General features: G+C 37.3%; 2 protein-coding genes across 2 annotated transcripts; one reads left to right on the forward strand and one right to left on the reverse strand.

Moving 5' to 3' along the window:
* Positions 1 to 183: 183 nt before the first annotated feature.
* On the reverse strand, positions 184 to 3,587 carry LOC131532243 (stonustoxin subunit alpha-like). Its single transcript, XM_058763758.1, has 2 exons — positions 3,575 to 3,587; positions 184 to 779 (listed from the first exon to the last, which is right to left on the reverse strand). Exons 1-2 carry the CDS (start codon positions 3,585 to 3,587, stop codon positions 184 to 186), a joined length of 609 nt encoding a protein of 202 aa, XP_058619741.1.
* Positions 3,588 to 5,895: 2,308 nt separating this feature from the next.
* Positions 5,896 to 24,384, forward strand: LOC131532660 (broad substrate specificity ATP-binding cassette transporter ABCG2-like). The gene is made up of 15 exons (XM_058764498.1): positions 5,896 to 6,113; positions 8,204 to 8,263; positions 9,046 to 9,160; positions 9,988 to 10,140; positions 10,829 to 10,986; positions 11,215 to 11,366; positions 11,442 to 11,543; positions 13,355 to 13,590; positions 14,249 to 14,331; positions 15,613 to 15,702; positions 16,596 to 16,720; positions 16,810 to 16,964; positions 19,227 to 19,316; positions 20,968 to 21,041; positions 23,354 to 24,384. Exons 1-15 carry the CDS (start codon positions 5,914 to 5,916, stop codon positions 23,502 to 23,504), a joined length of 1,944 nt encoding a protein of 647 aa, XP_058620481.1. The 5' UTR covers positions 5,896 to 5,913; the 3' UTR covers positions 23,505 to 24,384.
* Positions 24,385 to 24,630: the final 246 nt, after the last annotated feature.

The following is a 24,630-nucleotide window of genomic DNA, read 5'->3' on the forward strand; positions in this document are numbered from 1 at the left end:
GCAGTATGTTACAAACAGATTCCCTAAAGCATCAAGCTACCAAAAAAAACATCAGATTATCAGATTTATTATGTGGTTTTCACCTAAACAGAAGCTTCAGTATTGTGTTATTCAGGACAATGTTTTTATTCTGGATAATTCAGGACAGGGACGTTTTATTTAGGACTGCTGGTACCTCTCTTTTCAAATCTGAGGTATTTGTTTCTCCTCACGGCAGTTCTTAAGCATCTCTGATTTGTATATGTTTTGGGGTCTGTCGACTACTTGCGGTGATCTTGAGCCCTGAAAGAGCCCAAATCCTGGATAAAGAGGTTGAGTGAACCTGGTCTGGACTTTGTGAAGGAGGATCATGGTATCTGAGACACTGTAGAAGGACAGCTGTCCTGCCCGGTGGTCCAGATACACCCCGATCCGATGGGACAGGGGTACACTGATCTCCGTCTCCTCGTTGTTGTGCACTAGTGCGTATCTGAACATGGAACAGCCCAGACTCCAGGAGTATCTCTTGTACCCAAACCCACTGTCGTCTCCTTGCCCAGTTCTGTTAATGTCTTTGTAGGACATGGCGAGGTCGATGCCGTACAGTCCGCTCCAGACCACCTCCCAGTAGCAGCGACCTGTCAGACCTTCCTTGCTCAGCACCTGGGCCCACCACTCAAAGCGGTCTGGATGTTCTGGGTATGATTGGGGCTCAATACTGCAAGCCACAGCCTGGTTCTGTTCTGTTAACCAAAGGTTCCTGTGGACCGTGTTTGGGTCCAGACTCAAGGGAACCAGAACTGATGGGAAATGAGAAACAAGGTGAAAATGCTAAACCCAAGTACAACCCGAATTCCAGAAATGTTAGGACGTAAAGACTTTCAAATCACATGAGCCAATATTTTATTCACAATAGAACATAGATAACATAACAAATGTTTAAACTGAGAAATTTGACAATTTTGTGCACAACATGCTCATTTCAAATTTGATGCTGGCTACAGGTCTCAAAATAGTTGGGACAGGGGCATGTTTATCATGGTGTAGCATCTCCTCTTCTTTTCAAAACAGTTTGAAGACGTCTGGGCATCGAGGTTATGAGTTTCTGGAGTTTTGGTGTTGGAATTTGGTCCCATTCTTGCCTGATATAAGTTTCCAGTTGCTGAAGAGTTTGTGGTCATCTTTGTCGTATTTTTCGCCAAATGTTCTCTATAGGTGAAAGATCTGGACTGCAGGCAGGCCAATTCAGCACCCGGACTCTTCTACTACGAAGCCATGCTGTTGTAATAGCTGCAGTATGTGGTTTTGCATTGTCCTGCTGAAGGCCTTCCCTGAAATAGACGTCATCTGGAGGGGAGCATATGTTGCTCTAAAACCTTTATATACCTTTCAGCATTCATAGTGCCTTCCAAAACATGCAAGCTGCCCATACCGTATGCACTTATGCACCCCCATACCATCAGAGATGCTGGCTTTTGAACTGAACGCTGATAACACGCTGGATAGTCTCCCTGCTCTTTAGCCCGGAGGACACGGTGTCCGTGATTTCCAACAAGAATACCAAATTTGGACTCGTCTGACCATAGAACACTTTTCCACTTTGAAACATCCATTTTAAATGAGCCTTGGCCCACAGGACAAGATGGCGCTTATGGACCATGTTCACATATGTCTTCCTTTTTGCATGATAGAGCTTTAGTTGGAATCTGCAGATGGCACGGCGGATTGTCTTTACCAACAGTGGTTTCTGGAAGTATTCTTGGGCCCATTTAGTAATGTCAATGACAGAATCATGCCGATGAGTGATGCAGTGTCGTCTGAGGGCCCGAAGACCACGGGCATCCAACAAAGGTCTTCGGCCTTGTCCCTTACACACAGAGATTTCTCCAGTTTCTCTGAATCTTTTGATGATGTTATGAATTGTAGATGATGAGATTTGCAAAACCTTTGCAATTTGATGTTGAGGAACGTTGTTTTAAAGTATTCCGCAATATTTTTATGCACTCTTTCACAGATTGGAGAGCCTCTGCCCATCTTTATTTCTGAGAGACTCTGCCTCTCTAAGACATCCCTTTTATAGCTAATCATGTTACAGACCTGATGTCAGTTAACTTAATTAGTTGCTAGATTTTCTCCCAGCTGAATCTTTTCAAAATGTCTTGCTTTTTCAGCCCTTTATTCCCCCCGTGCCAACTTTTTTGAGACCAGTAGCAGGCATCAAATTTGAAATGAGCTCATTTAGTGGATAAAAGTGTAAAATTTCTCAGTTTAAACATTTGCTATGTTCTCTATGTTCTATTGTGAATAAAATATTGGCTCATGTGATTTGAAAGTCTTTTAGTTTTCATTTAATTCAAATGAAAAAAAAACGTCCCAACATTTCAGGAATTCGGGTTGTAAAACCCGACTTTACCCCAAGACCAGTGTATGCAGACTTACTTCGATCTTCACAACTTGGTAAGTTGTCTTAGTATGTAAAACAGAATTTAATGTGAAAGAAGTATTCTCTGCTAAAAAAACAAACAAACAAAAAATAACAGTACTAAGGCTAAACATCTTTAGGGTTTGCTCTGCGATGGGATCAGATAAGCAACCCTCTGATAACAAACCCCAAGCTTTAAGACTTTAAGAAACCCTCATTAGTTGAAAGACTTTGATGATAGCTGCCATTTGTTGATCACAAATAATGCAAAACTATAATAATGCATTTATTCAAATAATATATTGGTCTGTTTTCAGCTCTGGTGGTGCTTTTACCTGGAGTTGCTCCAGCTAGGACTGCTTTCTATTTCAACTTTGAGAGCTCCCGTTCCAGATCTTCCAAATGTCCCTCAGTCCCGTCCAACTCTCTGGTCATCTAACTTTGGACCAGTGTAATCATCTCTGTGTGGCTTCTCTGTATATACCTAAGCAGTTCGGTGAAGATCCTGGGCCTCATTTATAAAGCGTGCGTATGCTCAGATTTGATCTTAGAGTGTGCGTACGCTTAAATCCACACCAACGCTCATATTTATAAAAACGGTCTTTGACGTGGAAAAGTGTTTAGCGTCACATCAGGGTCTGAGCAGACGTACACACTTTTTATTGTCGGAGTAATGCAGAATTTTTCAAATGTAAGCTGTTCTTGCAGGTCGCTGTTCTAAATTATGATGATTGGTGATATTTTATATGTTAATGATATTAATTAGGAGTCGTTTACAAGGCAGAGAGCTGAAACCATTCAATTGTGCGCAAGTTCAAGATAATTTGCAATTCATCGATTTCACATCTGAAATAGGCACGTACGCATTTCTGAGAAACGATCGTAAGATCAAATTTAGGACGGTTTCTGTGCAACATTTTATAAATGAGGCCCCCTGTCACCTTCTTCCTCCGTGGCTTGAGTCAGGTTCTGTTCAACTTTTTTTGTTCTTGTTCTCATTCTTATTTTGGGTGAAGTGTGTAACTTTTCTGGACCACTAATGGCACCAAATGTCCCTCTCCCATCTTCTATTGTTCATGGTTCAACTCGACTTTGGGAAGTCAACCAATGCTTATGCCTATTCATTTAGGATAGGAGAAAGTGTTCAGAAAATTATTTCAGGCACAAACTTACCCTGATGCAACATGATGCCTTTTGATTTTCCTTCAGCTCAGTCTCTCGATCCGAAACCATCTGCTTGGACTTTTCCAGCCGCCTCTGGGAATCAGTGGACAACGTCATTTAAGACAGTCTTTTACATTTAGCATTACTGTTGTACTACTGTGGAATAACAAGGACACCAGCTGCATTTTAAGGTGTCATAACCTGTTGTGCCTGGTAACTGTTCTGGCAACTTGAAATAGGTATGTCTTATTCTAATTGACTCTTAATGATTGTGTCTTTGTTCAACAAAGTTTACAAAGTCTTCTTTCGAGCAACATCCAGTATAGTTGTGGAAACGTAATGACAATCTCTCACCAAATTCCTGATTATGAATCAAACTGCAGCTGGCTGTTCTCCAAACATATTCACCCAACCAGTTAATTGACTAACTTTCAAAGATGTATTGCCAAAAAATAACAATTGTTCTGAAGAACCAGGTCCATAACAATAATCTCTCACCATAAACCTAACTGCAACTGGCTGCTTCCAAACAAATTGACCTAAAGAGTTTTAAAATGGCTTGATTTCTCTGCTCGTTCTGTAGCAGCCGAGACCATGTCATGTCCTCTGTGGTTGGTGTCCAGCATGCAGAGGCAGCAGATACACTGGCGGGTATCTGAGCACACGTGTGAGTCCTGTTCATCTTCCATTTGCATGGAGAACAAGGAGCTCGGTGTTAAAGGGACTCTACAAACAGTTTAGTTTCTTTCTTTTCCTCGTGCGTGTATGTGGGTGGGACTCTCTTGTGTGTGTGGCCACAGATAGAGAGAGACAGAACTGAAGCTTGCTCTTACGTGTAACCTAAACACAGAGAGACAGACGGTTGTTTGCCAAGATACTGTTGCTTTTTGTTTAGCAAAATTATACCAAACTAACCAACAAGTAAAATGAATTCAAATATTCTAAATGCACAGGAGAGACAATGTACCATCATGTCTCTTTTCCTTTGAAAGGACCATTATTGTGTATTTGCATACGAAACAAAAGTGAGACATACATCTTAAATTGTTGTTTTTCGTTGGTGTTTTGTTTTTTCTCTGTCATTGCATTCTCTTGCATTAAGTGTGTTAGGTTTATAGGTAACACTTTACAATACGGTGGACAACAAAACAGTAGGAAGAGCTTTCAAATACCTTTAATAATTTATATGAGTCTACCTTTAATTATAAAGCTAAAGATATGAACTAAAAGATTGTCCTGAACTTATAGTTTTGGTCCCAAATTCAATCATGCCTAAAGAATTCCCTGTCTGAAAATAAGCCTTTTAGTTGAGAAAACTTTAGAGACAATATTGTTATGAATCATGTATTTGTTATATTTTATCAAATGAGATCCAAATGATAATAATTTGATTTTAAGACTATATAACTGATAATAAAATGCCCAGTTTTCTACATGAAGTCCTACTTGTATTTTTAAGATATTGTAATATATTTGTCATGAAAGGACATTAATATAATATAAAGTGATATCAGCTCCCTAAAGCTGCTTATATGCTTATATATAAACATCGAAAAGCTGATTTGCATAGGCTTTATCATTCTGGTCATCGTAACACTTGTGACCCGCCTTGAGTTTTTTTTTTAAATGAAACCTCTTTCACATAAATGCACACACATTCTCTCTCTCTCTGAACACTCGTGCCTCACATAATACCTGCGGATCGACTTTGCTTCAGGTTAGTGTAAACACGGTTTCTGTGAATAATCGTTGACTGATCAATATTTACCCATTGTTGTGATAAAAAAAGATTGTTTTTCCTTTTTCACTGCGAAATATTGGAAGGGTTTGGAGTTTTTGGAGTGATACTGCCCAGATAGCACACAATTGCGTCTACAAGATGTTTCTTAAAGATCGCTTGCATCTGCTGTGTACAAAGATCTGATAGATGTCTGTAAGATGTCAGTTTTACATACATTCTAAATCATAAACATCTTAAAGACATCTAATAAACGTCTATTTGACATCTGATTGGAAATGTCATATAGATGTATTGCAGATGAGCAAACACTCTAAAAAAATAGTCTTGCAGACGTCAAATAAATGTCTCTGTGATGTATGTGTGCTATATTTCAACAAAGTTTTACGAAGTTGTTTAAAAATAATGTAAACTGTTAGTTCATCATAATAAGGAAATCTAGAGTTGAACAGGTACATTGAGATACTTAAAACAGACTGACATATGTTTTATTACGTCAAAACCTCCAGAAAAACTTGATATTAGAGGCAGATATGTGTCCTGATGTAATGATTTGCTCATGTCATCTGACAGATAAACCATCAGCTGTTCCTAAGGGTTTCCAGGTGTGATGGCAGACACAGACGTTCTGATAGAAGAAGATTTGGACAACAATGAGTCCGGGACACCGGTGTCCACCAGAATGTCCTTCTCGTCGCCCAGACGAGGAGTAACTGTGAGCTTCCACAACATCAACTACAGCGTGAAGATGAAGAGCGGCTTCTTGTGCAAGAGGAAGGTCACACAGAAGAACATCCTCATCGAGCTCAAGTGAGTCTTCCGCTCTTTTGTTGATGGTGTGGTGTCAAATCTGATGCTGTTTGATCACAATATTCATGTTTCATGGTTTTTAAATAGTAAGGCATTTCAAAAATACCATGGTATTTTTGAAAGCACCTTGTAGTCGCGCATAAATAGCATAGTTCTTGAATGTCAGCACAGTGATATAGGGATACACGGGGCACAAACTAACGCGGGGTTTAGTTGTAACACACGTGGTTTAAACATTTCCACACATGCTAGCATAACAAAACTTACAGTATTTACTCGTTGCCATATCAGCACTATATAAAGAAAAAATTGTGCCAAAATTCAAAAATCTTTTGAAGATATCGCTGTTCATTTATTTAACCATAGCAAAAGTAAATTTCTGGCTGAAGTAAATTTTTATTTAAAATGAGACAAATATGCTATTATTTTAATCTCCAATCTGTTATTTATCAGTTTAGATAGTTCTTTAATGCTTCGCTAACTGGCAGAAGACACTAACCAGTTTTAAATTCCAGTTGCGCAGATGGGGAACATTGTAACACTGTGTTACAATGTGCTATTAGAGCTATGCTGTTCAATGAGATAGCGATATGATTTACACTAATTACTTTCATGAATTTATTGAGAAAAAGAGGTGAATAAAGACTGAGAGTCAATGTTCAGAAATTATTATTTCAAGAAATGTAAAGCATTTTGGCCGGTCTATTTGTTTCGTGTTCATTGTCAAACTTAAATTAGTTTATTTTTAATTCTTAAAAACGCCATTATTTTATTGGAAAAAGTTAATACTTTTTTTTAATATATATATTTTACTTTATTTCTTTTAGTTAATTTTATTTAAAGTTACTTTTTTAGTGGTTTAAATTTTTGATCAGACTTTTTTTTTGTATTATTTTGCAAATGTTCTCATTAGGGGTGCAACGGTACACAAACGTGATGGTTTTGACGTCACGTTTGGTATGATTTCAGTACAGCTGGGGGAAAAATAAACATGAAATTACATTTTTTTATTAAACTGTGGTTTACTGAACAAATGGCTCTTTCTTTAAACAAATTATATTATAATTAAAAATTTCTTAGAGATAAAAATCTACTCCAGCTTCTGCTCTAAACTATAGGGAGCCCTTTTACATTATTATAAGGTTACAATTAACAACAGAGCCCAAACCTAAATTCACTTATTACTTTTTATTTTTAAATTGCTTTTTATTTTTAAACATAATAATCAACACTCAAATGAAAAAAGATGTAAATTGCACATAATGCAGTTTTTTTAATTAACTTCTAAATTATAAATGTTCTATTTGTTGTTGAAATATAACAACAAATATAATTACACACTGGCTGTCATAACTTGTTTCATAACAGATTTATTTAAACATAGGCTCCATTAAATTGGCTAAGTAAGACATCACTAACAGGTAAAGTAAAATATAATGAGTATATAGTCTGTATGATGACTTGTCTGAGGTATGACGTGCGACGTGGCATTTCGTTTTAATGACGTCTTTCCACGGTTGAAACACAGATTGAGCGATTACATGAGATGTTCATTTGTGTTTATTTCATGTTAAAACTAGTAGAGGAAGACATGATAACATTCTTTCACGTTCCAGCTGCCATTTGAACTGAGGAGTTGAGCGATCTGTCACGCCACATCAAAGAGCGTCAAAACAGCATTTATTGTTTGAATTTCCTGGAAAAACTGACATAATTTTTGTTTCTTTTCAAAATTAACAATGAATAAAATAAAATAATTTTATCTATCAGTCAGAGACATGCGCTCCGGGTATTGGCCCTCATCAGGGTGTTTAGCCTAACTCACACAATAAATCAGCTCATGTTACATTATTTTATTATGTAATTGAAGCATGCAAGCGCTTGATATTATCAGATGTCATTTGTTGTTGTTGTTGTATTTCACTGTGATCAAACAAAACAAATAAACAATAAATAAAATACAGTTTTCGTCCGAAACAAAACTGCATTTCAACTGAGGCTCATCCATTCAGCATCTTAAGTGTGTTTGATCTTGTTTTATGTGATTATATGATGATAATTTTGACGTAATTCTGTGTTATTTTGTCTAGTGGTATCATGAAGCCAGGGCTGAACGCCATATTAGGAGCCACTGGAAGCGGGAAATCATCGTAAGATCCGTCCGTCTGCCAGTCAGGCAGAAAATAGAGCAGCTTTTCCAGTAACAAGCTATTTTTCCAAAAAGTTACAGTGTAACGTGACAAAACATTGCATGAACTGGTTAAAACACACATGCATGTATTTACTACCAGTCAAAAGTTTTTGAACAGTAAGTTTTTTGATGTTTTTTTAAAGAATTCTCTTCTGCTCAACAAGCCTGCATTTATTTGATCCAAAATACAGCAAAATATATTTTAAAATGTAATTTATTCCTGTGATTTCAAAGCTGAATTTTCAGCATCATTACTCCAGTCACACGATCCTTCAGAAATCATTCTAATACTCTGATTTGCTGCTCCAAAAACTGCTGTATTATTATTATTATGTTGAAAACAGTTGAGTATAATTTCTTCAGGTTTCTTTGATGAATAGAAAGTTCAGAAGAACAGCATTTATCTGAAATAGAAATCTTTTGTAACATTATAAATGTCTTTATCATCACTTTTGATCACTTTAAAGAATCCTTGCTAAATAAAAGTATTAATTTCTATAATTTCTCTCCAAGCTTACGAAAGCTTTTTGTTTCAGAAAAATCTAAATCATCAAAGAATCAACTGTTTTAAATATCGATAATAATAAAAGATTTTATTGAACAGCAAGTCAAACATTAAAAATATTACTGTCCAATAACTTTTTTACTGGTAGTGTGTGTATATATATAGAAAGAGAGAGAGAGAGAGAGAGAGATTTTACATGTATTTAATTATAAACAAATGTTTGTGTTTTACTGAAGGTTTCTGGATGTTCTGGCCGCTCGTAAGGATCCTGCTGGTCTTTCTGGAGAAGTTCTTATAGACGGAGCTCCACAACCTCCAAACTTCAAATGTCTGTCTGGATACGTAGTGCAGGTATAAACCACACAAACACTCATTTACTACATTTCCTTTCTTCTGATCACTTAGTGAAGTAGCAGCACTTTCTCCTCAATGACACATGATGTGAGCACAAATGCTGAACTTACACATTAGATGTCATGTTTGACTGAAGAATCCATATCATGAGTAGAAGAGCTGGACTGAAACTCTTCAGCAGTTTAATTTGCTTTCCTGCCATAGATAGTTTTATACTGTCCATTTGACTGAACTACTGCTTGTGTCTGAATTCCACATGTGATTGTGTAATCTAATCTCAAATCACACCGGCATGTCATGAGACACCCTGCGTTTACTAAAGTTTTGTGTTCAGAAAATGCTCTATCATGGTTTAAACACATGAAACATCCTGAAAATCAGGCTTTGTGTGTCAAACTAGGACTGTCTTCATATCAGATTTTCACTACATGTCTATCATGACCACAAAAATTCATGATAACGATCAGGAGTGGGAAGACTAAAGAGAAAATTAAAGAGAAAGTATATTATTTTCTAGTATTAGTATTCTATACTCATCTATACATTTTGTTTAGTCATTAAATGTCTTTCTGCATTTTATTCAGTCACAGAGATAGCTGGTTGCATTTGTCCACAAAAGTCATTTCTTTTATGACTTCTATGAGTGTTGCTTGTGCACTTTCTGTGCAAAGTCGTAGAGTATGAATGAAACATACATTACATTCAGTGCTCCATAATGGCCCTGGTGCTGGATAATTATGTGTCATGTTTATACTTTTCATTTTTAAACATTGCCAATACCAGTATGTTTCGACACCCCTATTTCAAAGTCGTGTTTTTTGCAGGATGACGTGGTCATGGGGACGCTGACCGTTCGTGAGAATCTGCGTTTCTCAGCGGCTTTAAGGCTCCCGAAGTCGATCCGTCAGCGAGAAAAAGATGAGAAGGTTGAGAGACTCATTCAGGAGCTGGGACTGAGCAAAGTGGCAGATTCACGGGTAACAAACCAAACACACCTTCATCTGACTGACTACATGCGCAATAAACACAGACTTAACATTCTCAGAAATCAGTAAAGAATGTCTCTAGTCTCATTTTTGATGTTTAGTTTAGATGTAGCTGCTGTCTAAATACTTTTTGATGTGATTTTGTTTTCTGCCCGAAAGTATAGCTAGATAAAACATACACAAAAATAAGTAAAGAAAATAAAAAATAAAATAAAATAAAATAACAAACACAAACCAATTAATAAATAAATTAAAATTAAATGAAATATAAATAAATTTAAGCTTATTTTATTTTAGCTAGTTACCAAGGCAAGATTTCTCAGTGCTAAAATAACTAAAACTGAAACTAAAATAAAACAAATAAAAATTACTAATAACTATAGATATATAAACAAACTATTGATACAAACTTTAGATACAAAAAACAACAATAAAAATGACAAAACGCACAACAAAATGACAGAAACCTGTAAAATATAAAAATTAATATAAAAGGTTTCAATTAAAAATATTTAAATATATGTGTGTGTATACACACACGCACACACATACATTTACACACACGCACACACACACACACACACACACACACACTCACACACACATAGAAAACGATGACCATTTAACAGAAAAATCTGTCTGATCTACTGATGGGAATCATCATGAATTTGTTTTACAGGTGGGCACACAGCTGATTCGTGGTATTTCAGGCGGAGAGAGGAAGAGGACGAATATCGGCATGGAGCTGATCATTGATCCACCGGTGCTTTTCCTGGATGAACCGACCACCGGCCTGGACGCCAGTACGGCCAACTCTGTCCTCATGCTGCTCAAGAGGTGTGTTTATACAAAACCGGTCATATTCCACACCTAAACCTCAAGAAAGACATTTCCTAAATCTCCTAAATCACAAGAAAGACATGTTCATTTGAATTGTAATAGTGTAATAGTTTTAAAATAGTTCAGTTTGTCCCGCTGTAATGCACGACAACTAGAAAACACTAGGTAATTGCATATACTTATTATTGTACAAATTACATGCATATAAGATTGTGGTCTGTTCAGAATGGCGGACAGCGGTCGCACCATCATCCTGTCGATCCATCAGCCGCGGTACTCCATCTACCGGCTGTTCGACAGCCTCACGCTGCTGGTGGGAGGAAGAATGGTGTATCACGGCCCGGCTCAAGACTCCCTCGACTACTTTAGGCAAATCGGTATGAAAACACACACACACACACACACATGAACAGACCCTCACATCCTGATACTGATGTGTGTGTGTGTGTCAGGATACACCTGTGAACCTCATAACAACCCTGCTGATTTCTTCCTGGATGTCATCAATGGAGAATCCACCGCCGTCGCTCTCAACAAGTTATATGTCAATGAGGGTACGACAATTTCCCTTTTGTATGATTGTTTTTTTATTGCATTTGATTTTTATTACTTTTATCATCTATAAAATATACTATAATCTTTTATTAGCATTATTTTTATGTTACACTGATGGGTTTATATATGAAATAATAATAATACATTATTTCATGGGCATAACTACAGCATTCCTATAATAATCTCAGGTACTCCGATCAGGATTTTAGAGGCCCGATCACAGAAAGCAGTATCTGCTGATATGATCACCGATACCGATCTTTTTAAAGCCTTATTTTTATCATGTAGAATTATTTATAGTAGTACTCCAATCAGGAATTTTATACATTATGAATTTAGACAGGAATTTTATTCAGGGTCTGAATTTCATTTTTGAGAATGGGGCCGACGAGACGAGAGGCATGCGGATCCATGTGCAAGCTTTTATTATGAAACATGGTCAAAAACACAGGCAGGGTTGAACGACAGCAAACAGGAATGGCACAGGCAAGACAAAAGAGCAATCCTGAACAGGCTTGAGTCAGATGAGGGCAAACGTAATCCAGAGGGCTTGACAAGAGGGGTAATCCGTAAACGTGAGCATAAATCCAGGCGAGGAGCAAACACAGTCCGAAACAGCAAGCAAAGGATTAATCCAAGATACGTGGCCAGAATCAAGAACCAGGAAAACAGGCAAGGCAAAACTATGACTCGACTATGAAAACTAGAGCAGGCTCCATAAAGTAGCTATCACAGTGATAAACGCTAAACAGTACTCGGCCGTCAGAACGAGGAAGTCAGCCTCTCAGCTGGCGCTCCAGATGGTCTCAAGCCAGCCAGTCTGCCTGCTCGGCTGTGGTGGTCTTCAGCTCCACCTTGGAGATCTTCAGCTCCTGCTCTGCCAGCTCCACCTGCACCTCCATGGTGTTCCCCAGCTCCACTGTGGTCTAGTGCTCTGCCATAGTGGTTTTCAACTCCACCTGATTCACCGTGGGAACCTTCTGTCCTGTCTGCACTGCTGTGGTGGTTTTCAGCTCCACATAATCCATCGTGGTGGTTCTCAGTTCTGCCTGCACTGCTGAAGGGATATTAAATCCCATCTGCTCTGCCCCGGTGGTCTTCAGCTCCATCGGCTCTGCTATGGAAAGGAAAGGAAAGGAAGTGACGTGACGTGATGTGACGTGTGGCCAAGTATGATGTCCCATACTTGGAATTTGTGCTCTACATTTACCCATACAAGTGCACACACACAGCAGTGAGTAGTGAACACACACACACACACACACACTGTGAACATACACCCAGAGAAGTGGGCAACCATTTTTGTTGCAGTGCCTTGCTCAAGGGTCTCACCTCTGTTGTGGTATTCAAGGTGGAAGAGAGCACTAGCAATTCACTCCCCCCACCTACAATCCCTGCCAATACTGAGACTCCCGCGAATCCGCGACTTTTGGGTTACAAGTCAGACTCTTTAACCATTAGGCCATTACTGCCCCATGGTGGTCTTCTGCTCACTGTGGGGGTCTTCGGTCCCGTCAACTCTGCCCTGGCTCATCCTGTCCTTTAGTTTAGTTAATGAGACTAATATTTACAATTTTAGTTTTCTGTCATTTTAGTTAACAGTAGCATAATTGACTGAGCTTGTTTATCATTTAATTTTCAGCCTTAAAATTACATTTTAATAGTTTTAGTTTAAGATTTTCATCTAATATATTGAATTTATTTCAACTTGAATACGAATGTTTAATTTTTTATTTTAGTTGATCATCCCATCAGTGACTTAGACTAGTATTTTTTTGTGACTGATTATAAATGTGTTTGCGTGTATCAGAACTGGACGAGGCATCGAAGGGCATCGAGGACTGTTTGGTGGAGGAATACAAGAACAGTGCCAGCTACAAACAGACCAAAAGCGAGCTGGAGCGAATCGTTCAGGGACAGGACTACAGCACACGACCCAAATCCAGAACCATCACCTACAGCACGTCCTTCTGCCACCAGTTCAACTGGGTCCTCAAGAGAACCTTCAGGAACCTCATGCTGAACCCACAGACCTCGTTCGCTCAGGTCAGCACCACCATTTATATCAGGCATTCACAGATGTTTTTATCAGCGATTTTAAGATAATATTTCAATAATTGAACAACACATAATATAATGTTACTGTTGTTCTAGTATGATTAATATACTATAATATTTTTATAATTATTTTAAATTAGATTTTATTTAATTTATTTTATGTTTTATTAAATTATATTTCATTTTTAGCTTTAGTTATTTTTTGTACAGCAAGTTAAATGAAATGTTAAATGTTTTAGTTTTAGTGAAATATAATAACTCCGGTTAATGGTATCATGACTTGCATGTAAACAAATAAAATATTTAATATTTTAAGTGTTTTCATTGTTTTCATTTAAAAAATGTTCATTTTGATTTTTCTGTTTACTATTTCTATTTCTATTAATTTTATTCAAAGTTTTAGTAAATTTGTTGTGTTTTTGTCATTGTTATTAATTCAGTTTGGTAATTTTGCTGGTGATATAAACTTAAGCAACACTGAAAATATTGCAATGGTTTAATGCACTTTTATTTTTGTCATTAATGTCAAAACGAAATATATATGTGAAAAGAATATATAAATTTCTATATAAATAAATGATAAAATAATGATGAAGTTTTATGTTGAAGCTGATATTTTTACATTAATCTGAGATTGTTTCTCCAGATCGGGGTGGCGATTTTCTTGGCTCTGGTTGTTGGAGCCATATTTTTTGGAGTGGAGGACAATTTGAGCGGCATTCAGAACAGGTATAAAAAACGCATTCACCCAGATTCTTGTTGGGCAATGAAGCAATATGGTGTATTAAGCTGTGAGCTCCCCAATTTATGTATACAGTGAATCAGCAAAACCTGTGAGGAAAAAAAAAAGTTACATTTGTTTAGAGCATTTTATACAGCGGCATAGGCAGAGGACGGGCCTGACGGGCACATGCCCACTCACCCACTCTGATGAATAGGCCCCCCCAGTTTATTAGGTCTATATAAATATAATATTTGAATATTTGTTAAATAATTGTTTAATCTATTTGAACACAATTACACAACTATTATAACATCTCAAATAACTAAAGTACATAAAATGTGTTTTTGCACAATTCTTGATGAGTTTGATTGACAGCTGTGTGTATCCAGGCTGTTTCGGGCATGTTGCACCTGTGAATTTGTGAGTTCAACCATTCAGTTAGCTTGTAATTTGCAGTTGTGTGTTAGAAAATGTTAGCAAAACAGCAGCAAGGTATAATTCTGTAAAAAGGACTTCTAAAAACTCGCACTGATGAGGGAAAGAACCGTTTATCAGCCCACAAGTAACGGTAAGACTTTGTAGTTCCGAGCGCAGGCTGATCCAGTTCATTCTGTAAAGCCGGGAACACACTACTGTCAGGATGATTATGAATGTCATTTAAACTCAGTCAGTGTTTTCAGTCTGTGTTTAAAGTCGTGTAGTGTGCGGTGTCTCAAGAATTTAAGACCAGCTGTTGCCAGTCGTCCTCACAAAGATTATTTTTATACATTTTGTGACTGATGCTGGTGATTTTTTTTTAAATGGAAAAACTAACATACATTCTGAGGATGACAAAATGTGCTTTTTTACAAAGATTGGGAAAAATGGCTAAATGTACAGAATAGTACATATGTATAGAACAACAGAACAAGGATGATCTCAAATGGGAAGACAGTAACTGATGTTCTTACTGTTCGGTCTTAACTCTCTGGCTATGTTCATGTTAAAATAACTGTATGTATGTATATTTATATTTCTTCCTCACCCTGTATGTTGAATTTTATCACTTGTATTAATGTTTTGCCCATCACTTACCACAAAAAAAAGTTATGAAAAGAAAAAAAAAACACACATTCACCCAGCTGATGCAATGACGTTCAGTTAGTATTTCAGTATTTCTGTGTGATGAATCATTTCATCACCAGTGTTCAGGTCTGATGAACAGAAGCTGACGCTTCCTTTTGTATCTCTATATTTTAAAAAACTCCTATTGGTTGTCCACTAATAGTAATTTGTGTATGTTTCAGGATAGGCGCGCTCTTCTTCATCACCACCAATCAGTGCTTCAGTTCTATTTCCTCAGCTGACCTCTTCATCACAGAGAGGAAACTGTTTGTGTTAGTAAACACACACACACACACACTAGAGTGGGGAATCAAGAATTTAAGTTCTTGACAAGAAGTCTGAGGTTATCCTAACTTTAAGAAGTTATTTACGATGATTCTTAAAAAGATTCTATTCAAGAATTAGAATTCTTCTTAATTTTTTTTCTTAAAGGCACAGTATGTAATTTTTGCCACTAGAGGGCGCATATTCAAAACATCAACAATGGAGTAGCTTGATGACGCTGTGAAGGAGCGAGGAATAAAGCATGTTGTCACCTTCACCTCCACTTGACCTGTACGTTTATGTTTATGTTTATGGGAATTGTCTTTGCTGAGAGAACCAGCTGCAAATGGTAGAACAATCGTGTTCCATAACGACTAAGTGAAACAAGGGAGTGGCTTGCTAGATGCTGCTACTATTACTTACACATTTGTCCACGAGATTGTGTTGCCTTGGTTTCTACGGCAGTTAAAGCGGAAACCGAGAAAAATGCGTATATGACACCATTGACAGTCAACACAAAGACATGGACCGTGTCTTTGTTAAAATCGTGAATTTCTCTGGATTTACAAATAGTTGGAAACATTTGGGACAATGTTAAGTACACAACTGAACAAAATATAAAACAATGTCCTAGTAGTTTTTTGTATATGTTATAGCAAAAATCTTACATACTGTGCCTTTAAGAACAATCTTAAGAAAAAAAACAAAGAATATTCCTAAGAAGAATTTTTGGGAATACAAAATATTATTCACTTTTTTCTAAAGTAAGAAAATAGCAGTTAAGAATAATTTTGTGTCAAGAATGTGATCTCTGATGTTTTATGTGTAGTCACTGTGGTAATTGTTATTTGAATATTTGTTTGATTGATTGATGATGTTTTGGTGGTGGGTGTGTCCTCAGGCACGAGTACATCAGCGGATACTACAGAGTGTCAGTGTACTTCCTGTCTAAGATCCTGTGTGACATCCTGTTTCTTCGCACCATCCCTGGCATCGTCTTCAGCTGCGTGGCGTACTGGATGATCGGTCAGACTCACGCCGTCTTCACGTCATTCTTGTTCCTTTAATATCACACATGTGATCTCATGTCTGATGTGTTTGTGTTTCTTGTGCAGGACTGAAGGCGTCAGTGGAGACATTCTTCATCTTCTTGTTCTCCATCGTTCTGGTGTCGTACACAGCCACGTCCATGACTCTGGCCATCTCTGCTGATCAGACGGTGGTGGCCATCGCTAACATCTTCATGACCATCAGCTTTGTGATTATGATGGTAAATGAACATACTCACACACACATTCAAGCACTAGTAATAAAGCACATGAGGCTGTGAGTGTACCATGGTTTATAAGTATAGTAGTCAACATTTGAAGTGGATCAAAAAAGTTCATCAAAGTTGTCCTAAGACAAGAATGCGTTTGATTAAGGGTTTTGATCCACTTCAAATGTTGACTAGTATATTTACAATAAAGAATGTAAATATAGCTGCAGGCAGCAATGAGGAGCAATCATGGCAGGGAGGATCAGACCAAACACAACAATGAGTAATTAAAGACTTTCATGGTGATTTTAGTCAAACTACCTGAAAAGTCATAAATTCAATCATTACTGATATGATTTAATGGTTTATCACTTTTGACCAGTGGGTGGCGCTGTTGTCAAATTGATGTAGTGTGCTCAGTTTGAGGTGACAATGACACACATACTGTAACGTGTGGTGTCAGTAGGTCAAAGATTTGCAGAGATACATCCTCAGATGCAGTTTGGCATCGTACCAACAAATTTGTTAATGCGGTAAACAAAAACTGTTTCGCCTACAAAATCCATAACTTTTTGCTAGCATTTTCTGAAGATGATTTGGGTCGAATTTAGTGAAAATTTGACCAACGGTCTAGGAGGAGTTGAAAATGAATCAAAATAGCAGACAGGAAGTTTGACTGATTATGGCATAACTGGTATCGATGTTCTCTACATGATCCAAGGAATCTAACAATACCAGTCTCATGGCAATAGGTAAAACTAATCAAAGGTTATTAGTAGGGCTGCTTTCAACTACAGATTTTTCTGGTCGACTAGTAGTCGTTAATTTGAAGCATTAGTCGACTAATCGCACGTTTATTAATAAACCATTTAAATCATAATAATGAGCCTTTAACTTCTTACATAGCTTAATAAGCGCTCAAGTGCATGCATAAATCTTGCCACAGCGCACCGGCAGAAGCTAATGATTATGAATGTATCAGGGAAAAAACAGTAAGGAGGCTGCATTAACATTTTAATAATGTATTGATACACTAGTGCTTTCTTTGTTCTCGGTTTAAGAGATGAAGTCGGCGACACTGACTCGTCATCTCCACAGTAGTGATGCGCCTGTATGCATGTTTCATACGGATACATAATCTGAGAATATTTGTTTTCCATTTAAATTGGTTCATTAGAAAGTTGACATTTCACTCTCTATAGATATAGCTATTTTTTCATGTCTGTAAGGCAAGGATACAGAGTTCGGAGTTACACAGAGACTGAGACGGCAGAAAGCTCATCCTGTTTGCTTTCATTATTTTACAAAAGCACGTTTCGCTGTTATTGTGAGCACACACAAATAAACGTAGAGTCTTAACAGATTTGAAAGATGTATTACATTTATCTGTATGACCAAAAATGAGGGAGTATTTTAGGAGTAAGTGAGTGCACCGGCGCCTCCATCTGTCCTGCAGTGAGTGCTACTGTTCAGCTCCACACTCCACACACACACGTGGACAGCACACATATTTCTAGGTTAACATTAGATTGAGCGGCCATGTAAAGTTGCTAATACTTACGTATTTCAGATGATAATCCTTATTTGAGGTCAATGAATGATAGGTGAGCGTTTAGATGTCCTGCCCGATGTACTATATTATCACATAGACCAGCCATTAACGATCTGTCCGTTACAAATTGCGCGACTTCGCCTGTGGGATTTTTTTTTTCTGCGACTAAGTGACTAATAAAATTGTGGTCGACCAAGCCTCTTCTCGTCGACTAATGATTAGTCAACTTTTAGGGAGCAGCCCTAGTTATTAGCGTTGTTTTGAAACAAGGTGGCACTGCCACAAAACCTTTTGAGTACCTTCAGGGCATGGTGCCGAAAACATATATTAAGTTGTAACAATGCACCAATGCATTCATAAAATATAGCATTTTTCTCAAAATTTGAAATGGCCGATGACAAAAATAGCCGACATGGGAAATTTGAGTAGAGTTCAACTTGGCATGCTGCTCCGAATGTAAAGAGACCAGTCTTTTTAGCCCAATCGTTCATAAGTTTTAAGCAAAAATAGTAATTTTCCATATCTCCTGACAACTAGGTGGTGCTGTGCTGAAATTGTCCAGGTAAGGACAGGAAAGGAAAGGACAGTTGTATTATGAAGCGTTTTAAAGGTGTCTCATTTAGTGAGATGTTTGAGCTGATTCAGTTTATAAAATGAATGTCATATTGACATTTATGTTTAGTCTTTGTGTAATATTTATTCCTATGTGTGCATGTGTTCAGATCTTCTCAGGGCTGCTGGTGAATCTCCCCAGTGTCGCTGACTGGTTGAACTGGCTGAAGTATCTTAGTATTCCTCGTTATGGTCTCACTGTGAGTTTTAATTTTAATGTGTCCATGTTCGGCTGGAGTGTTTGATTTGAATGAGGTCTACTTATAATGGAAAGTCTGTACAAAAAGTACATTTTGTGATGATCGTTGAGAAACTATAATATAATTGGCCACTTTATTAGGTACACCTGTTCAATTGCTTGGTAACACAAATTGCTAATCAGCCAATCACATGGCAGCAACTCAATGCATTTAGGAATCTAGATGTGGTGAAGACGACTTGCTGAAGTTCAAACCGAGCATCAGAATGGGGAAGAAAGGGGATTTAAGTGACTTTGAACGTGGAATGGTTGTTGGTACCAGACGAGCTGGTCTGAGTATTTCAAAAACTGCTGATCTACTAGGATTTTCACGCACAACCATCTCTAGGGTTTACAGAGAATGGCCCGAAACAGAGAAAATATCCAGTGAGCGGCAGTTGTGTGGACGAAAATGCCTTGTTGATGTCAGAGGTCAGAGGAGAATGGGCAGACTGGTTAGAGATGATAGAAAGGCAACAGTAACTCAAATAACCACTTGTTACAACCAAGGTATGCAGAATGCCATCTCTGAACACACAACACATCGAACCCTGAAGCAGATGGGCTACAGCAGCAGAAGACCACACCGGGTGCCGCTCCTGTCAGCTAAGAACAGGAAACGGAGGCTACAATTCGCACAGGCTCACCAAAATTGGACAATAGAAGATTGGAAAAACGTTGCCTGGTCTGATGAGTCTCGATTTCTGCTGCGACATTCAGATGGTAGGGTCAAAATTTGCCGTAAAGAACATGAAAGCATGGATCCATCCTGCCTAGTCTCAACGGTTCAGGCTAGTGGTGTAATGGTGTGGGGGATATTTTCTTGGCACACTTTGGGCCTCTTAGTACCAATTGAGCATCGTTTAAACGCCACAGCCTACCTGAGTATTGTTGCTGACCATGTCCATCCCTTTATGACTACAGTGTACCCATCTTCTGATGGCTACTTCCAACAGGATAATGCACCATGTCACAAAGCTCAAATCATCTCAGACTGGTTTCTTGAACATGACAATGAGTTCACTTTACTCAAATGGCCTCCACAGTCACCAGATCTCAATCCAATAGAGCACCTTTGGGATGTGGTGGAACAGGAGATTCGCATCATGGATGTGCAGCCGTCAAATCTGCAGCAACTGCGTGATGCTATCATGTCAATATGGACCAAAATCTCTGAGGAATGTTTCCAACACCTTGTTGAATCTATGCCACGAAGAATTAAGGCAGTTCTGAAGGCAAAAGGGGATCCAACCCGGTACTAGCAAGGTGTACCTAATAAAGTGGCCAGTGAGTTTATATATATATATATATATATATATATATATATATATATATATATATATATATTATGAATCAACTACAAAATTGCTACACCTTTCACATTACAATTAAAATAAAAATAACTATATATGACAATGTTGATGATAATAAATGTTGCTTTAGCAATTATCAGAAATGTTTTTGCAAGTGGTGTTTGTATATTTTTATTAGTATTAAAAGAATGCATTTTTATTGTTTAGGTGAACTATAATAACAATGAAAGACACTGTTTTGTTCAGTGCAGAACAGATAACAGTGTTTATTTCATTGATTTATTTTTAATTTTTTTGCAGGCTGTGGAAATCAATGAGTTCACTGGCCTCATCTTCTGTGACACAAAGAACATAACCAGAATAGGAAGACAAGTGTGAGTATGAAGCTGCATGCAAGTAATTAACAGGGTCATTATAGTGAACGAAAGCCATAAAAAAACATTTGTTACTTGAAATAAATATTAAAGAAATAAAATGTGAAAAATTGTAATGAAATGAAAAACCTTTGTTACTTGAAATGAAAAATGTTAATTAAAAAGTTATTTTAGGTAGTTGCTGAGCCTACATCTAATTTTCATTTAGTTACTTTCATTAAACAGAATACAACAGAGTTTCATTGAGGGGTCAAAACTTTTGTACAGTAAGACGTAAAGGTCCGGTGAAGTGCTTTGAAACACGCAGCGTTATTCTGTGTTGACGTCATTTCAAATGAAACCGGAAGACAAGGCAAAACATATCAAGCAGTCCCACCCACTTTTTAAAATAGCTAATAGCGTTTTGTTTACATCACGGTTTGGGCCAGAGCAGTTGAGCTCGGTAAAGCCGCATTTGACCGTGTACGACAGCCATAATCTCATCCATATTGCTATAAAATATAGCATTCTGTGTAGAATTCAAATGGGTCCGATACGTTTTGTGGTCTGCACTGATTCACGCATATGATCCACTCCGTGCTATCATGTCTCTGGAGTAGACTGTGTGCGCGCTGTGGCGATTCGCTTGATTCAGCGCGAAACCACAATTCATTCGTTCCGTCACATATATAGTGCACTACATGCCATTCACTGTACAGAAAATACTAATTCTGTGAACAAGTGAGCGATTTCAGCCGCAGCTTCAGCATCTATTTATAGTGTAGGGGGCGAGATGCTTTGGATTCTAGAGAGCTTTTAATTGGACAGAAAGTTTGACGAGAAGCTGAAGTATTGGCGGAAGTGAGAGACTGTACGTTTTGAATGCCTATATTTTGTAAACACAAATTTTACAAGCTTAAACTTAAGGCTAACTTATTCATACTAAAACCCCAAAAAACTTCAATTTTGATTTCATGGAAACTTTAAGGGCCATTCACACCAAGAACAATAACTATAAAGATAACCATAGTAGCATCCACACCAGCGGATGATGTATCATCTGTTTATTCTAGGGCTGCTTGATTATGGCAAAAATGATAATCACGATTATTTTGGTCAATATTGTAATCACGATTATTTAACACGATTATGAGTGGGCCATATGACCAAAACTTTATATGAGTGATTTATTTAAAGATATATATATATATATATATATATATATATATATATATATCAAATACATATTTTCTGTAAATAAGGTTGCTATGACATGTACATTTTAGAGACCAGCGAAAAAATAAATAAACTGTCAGTAATAAAAACAACATGCTAACAACATGTTGATCATATTAAAAACACATTAACAACATTTCAATCATGTTAGAAACATGCTAGCAACATGCATAATCATGTTAAAGCACATTAGCAACCTGCTAATCATATTAAAACATGCTGACAACGTTAACCATGCTAGAAAGATGTTAACAACATGCTAATCATGCTAGAAGCATGTTAATGTGCCAAACATGCTAGCAACATGTTATCAACATGCCACCAACACAGTAATTATGTTAGAAAAATGTTAGCAACATGCTAATCATGGTAAAAGCATGTTAGCATGCTACCAACCTGCTGATCATGTTAAAAACAAATTAACATTTTAGCAATATGCTAATCATGCTAAAAACACGCTAACTACATGTTAACATGTTAAACATGCTAATGATGTGCTAGCAACATATCTAATTGATCTATAGTTTCAAACATCAAGCTTTTATAATGGGTTCAAACTTTCAGGCTAGGCTTTCTCAAGCCAACCTCAAAGTTTGTTAACAAATTTTACTCATCTAATTTAAGTTGATGTACTTAAGTAAAACTGAAATAAAAATGTAAGTGTAAGTATATATTTAACTATTTGGACATTTAAAAAACAATACAAATGACAAATACACACAAAACATATAAGTAAAATTAACATGAAAACAGAATATAAGGATATATGTGTCAATATTGCTACTGAAATAAGAGTGCTGATGAAACACACCTGAGCAGCTAATCAAGGCCTTCAAGATGAGCGGGAAACTGACAGCTGCAAATGAAAGACAGCTGTGTGTTTGAGCAGGTTTGTATGCTGTTGCATGAGTTTCACAGGCTTTAGTGAAATGAAGATGTCAAAATAAAGTTATTCTGTCCAAATAAGTCCAAAGTCTGTCCACAGGAATGCACACAGTCTCCTTTGTGCCTAAATGACTTCCTTCAACAACACCGTTACATGTATAAAACCAACGTGCAATGACTTTTGATAATGTTTTCATCTTTTCTCATTGCAGCTGTTCGACCGGTGAGGAATTTCTGTCCGAACAGGGCATTGATTATTCAACCTGGGGTTTGTGGCAGAATCATTTGGCTCTGGGAATCATGACCCTCATCTTCCTCATCATCGCTTACCTCAAGCTGCGCTTCATCAAGAAATTCACCTAAACACAAGCTCTTTGGTGTGTCCATCAGATGCACACAGTATACTTTTTGCCTGCTGTTTTATGAGTACTGTGAATTTGGCCATACATTTAGCCATACTTCGTTTGTCACATACTGTTAATCACCCCTATATATTAGGGAGGCATGCGATTTAAGTTGCAGCCATAGATGAGATCCTACACATTACACACTGCTTCCCACTCAAACAGTAATCATATGCATAAGTAAATCAATCATACAAATATACAAATACTGATCCAATCATCCTGCAGACAGAAATTAACATGTAAAGCATCGACTCTGCTTATAGGTTTATTGTTCTCAAAGGGTTATTAGATCAATGATTTCTGTCACAATTATTGTTTTTCCCCCTTTTTTGTCCTCTGTGCAGTAGCTACTGTAAATAAACTATGTTTAAATATGATGTACATAGTTATAACAATTATTTAACAAATACTTTAAACCTCTATAAACACCTGTGGCCATCATTTGTTTTTTTTTGTTTTTTTCACTTTTTAAATACAGTTACATAAAAAGGTAGACTGTTGTACTTTGAATCAGAAAACTAAGACTTTTTTTAAATGCTAGATAGTCAAACTAGTTCTTAAGACCGTCTCACCAAAACACATGAGTAAATCAGACTTCTCGTGATCCACATCTGAAATGTGTCTGCCTGGTATAAACTGTGGTTTTACCAAAGAAAAGAAAAACAAAAAGGTGTAACACATCTGTTACAGTTGTAACAGTAAGACTAGCTTCTAATGGATTTCAGTAGAAACAAACAATAAGACAAATTGGAATGTGAATTTAGTAGTAAATAACTGTTTTCAAACAGGTTTCCTCCATTTCTCCTGATGTTTACCCTGCTGATCATTTTAGTTTTGATAATTATTAAATGATCATTTATGTGTTTGACGTGTGTGTTTCTCTCATCCCTCACCTTGATGGTGTCCTACGTGTCAGTGATGAGCGTGATAAACAGACTGAGCACCATATAGATCAGGGTTCCTCAATAGGCGGCCCTCGGGCCACATCTGGCCCGTGAGAGAAAAATGTTTGGCCCGTGCTAATTTCAAATGTGGCATGACAATTCAAACGCAGCATCAGAAAGCGACATTAACTTACATCG

Source organism: Onychostoma macrolepis, chromosome 23, assembly GCF_012432095.1.
Source record: "Onychostoma macrolepis isolate SWU-2019 chromosome 23, ASM1243209v1, whole genome shotgun sequence".
NCBI classification, from domain to species: Eukaryota; Metazoa; Chordata; class Actinopteri; order Cypriniformes; family Cyprinidae; genus Onychostoma; species Onychostoma macrolepis.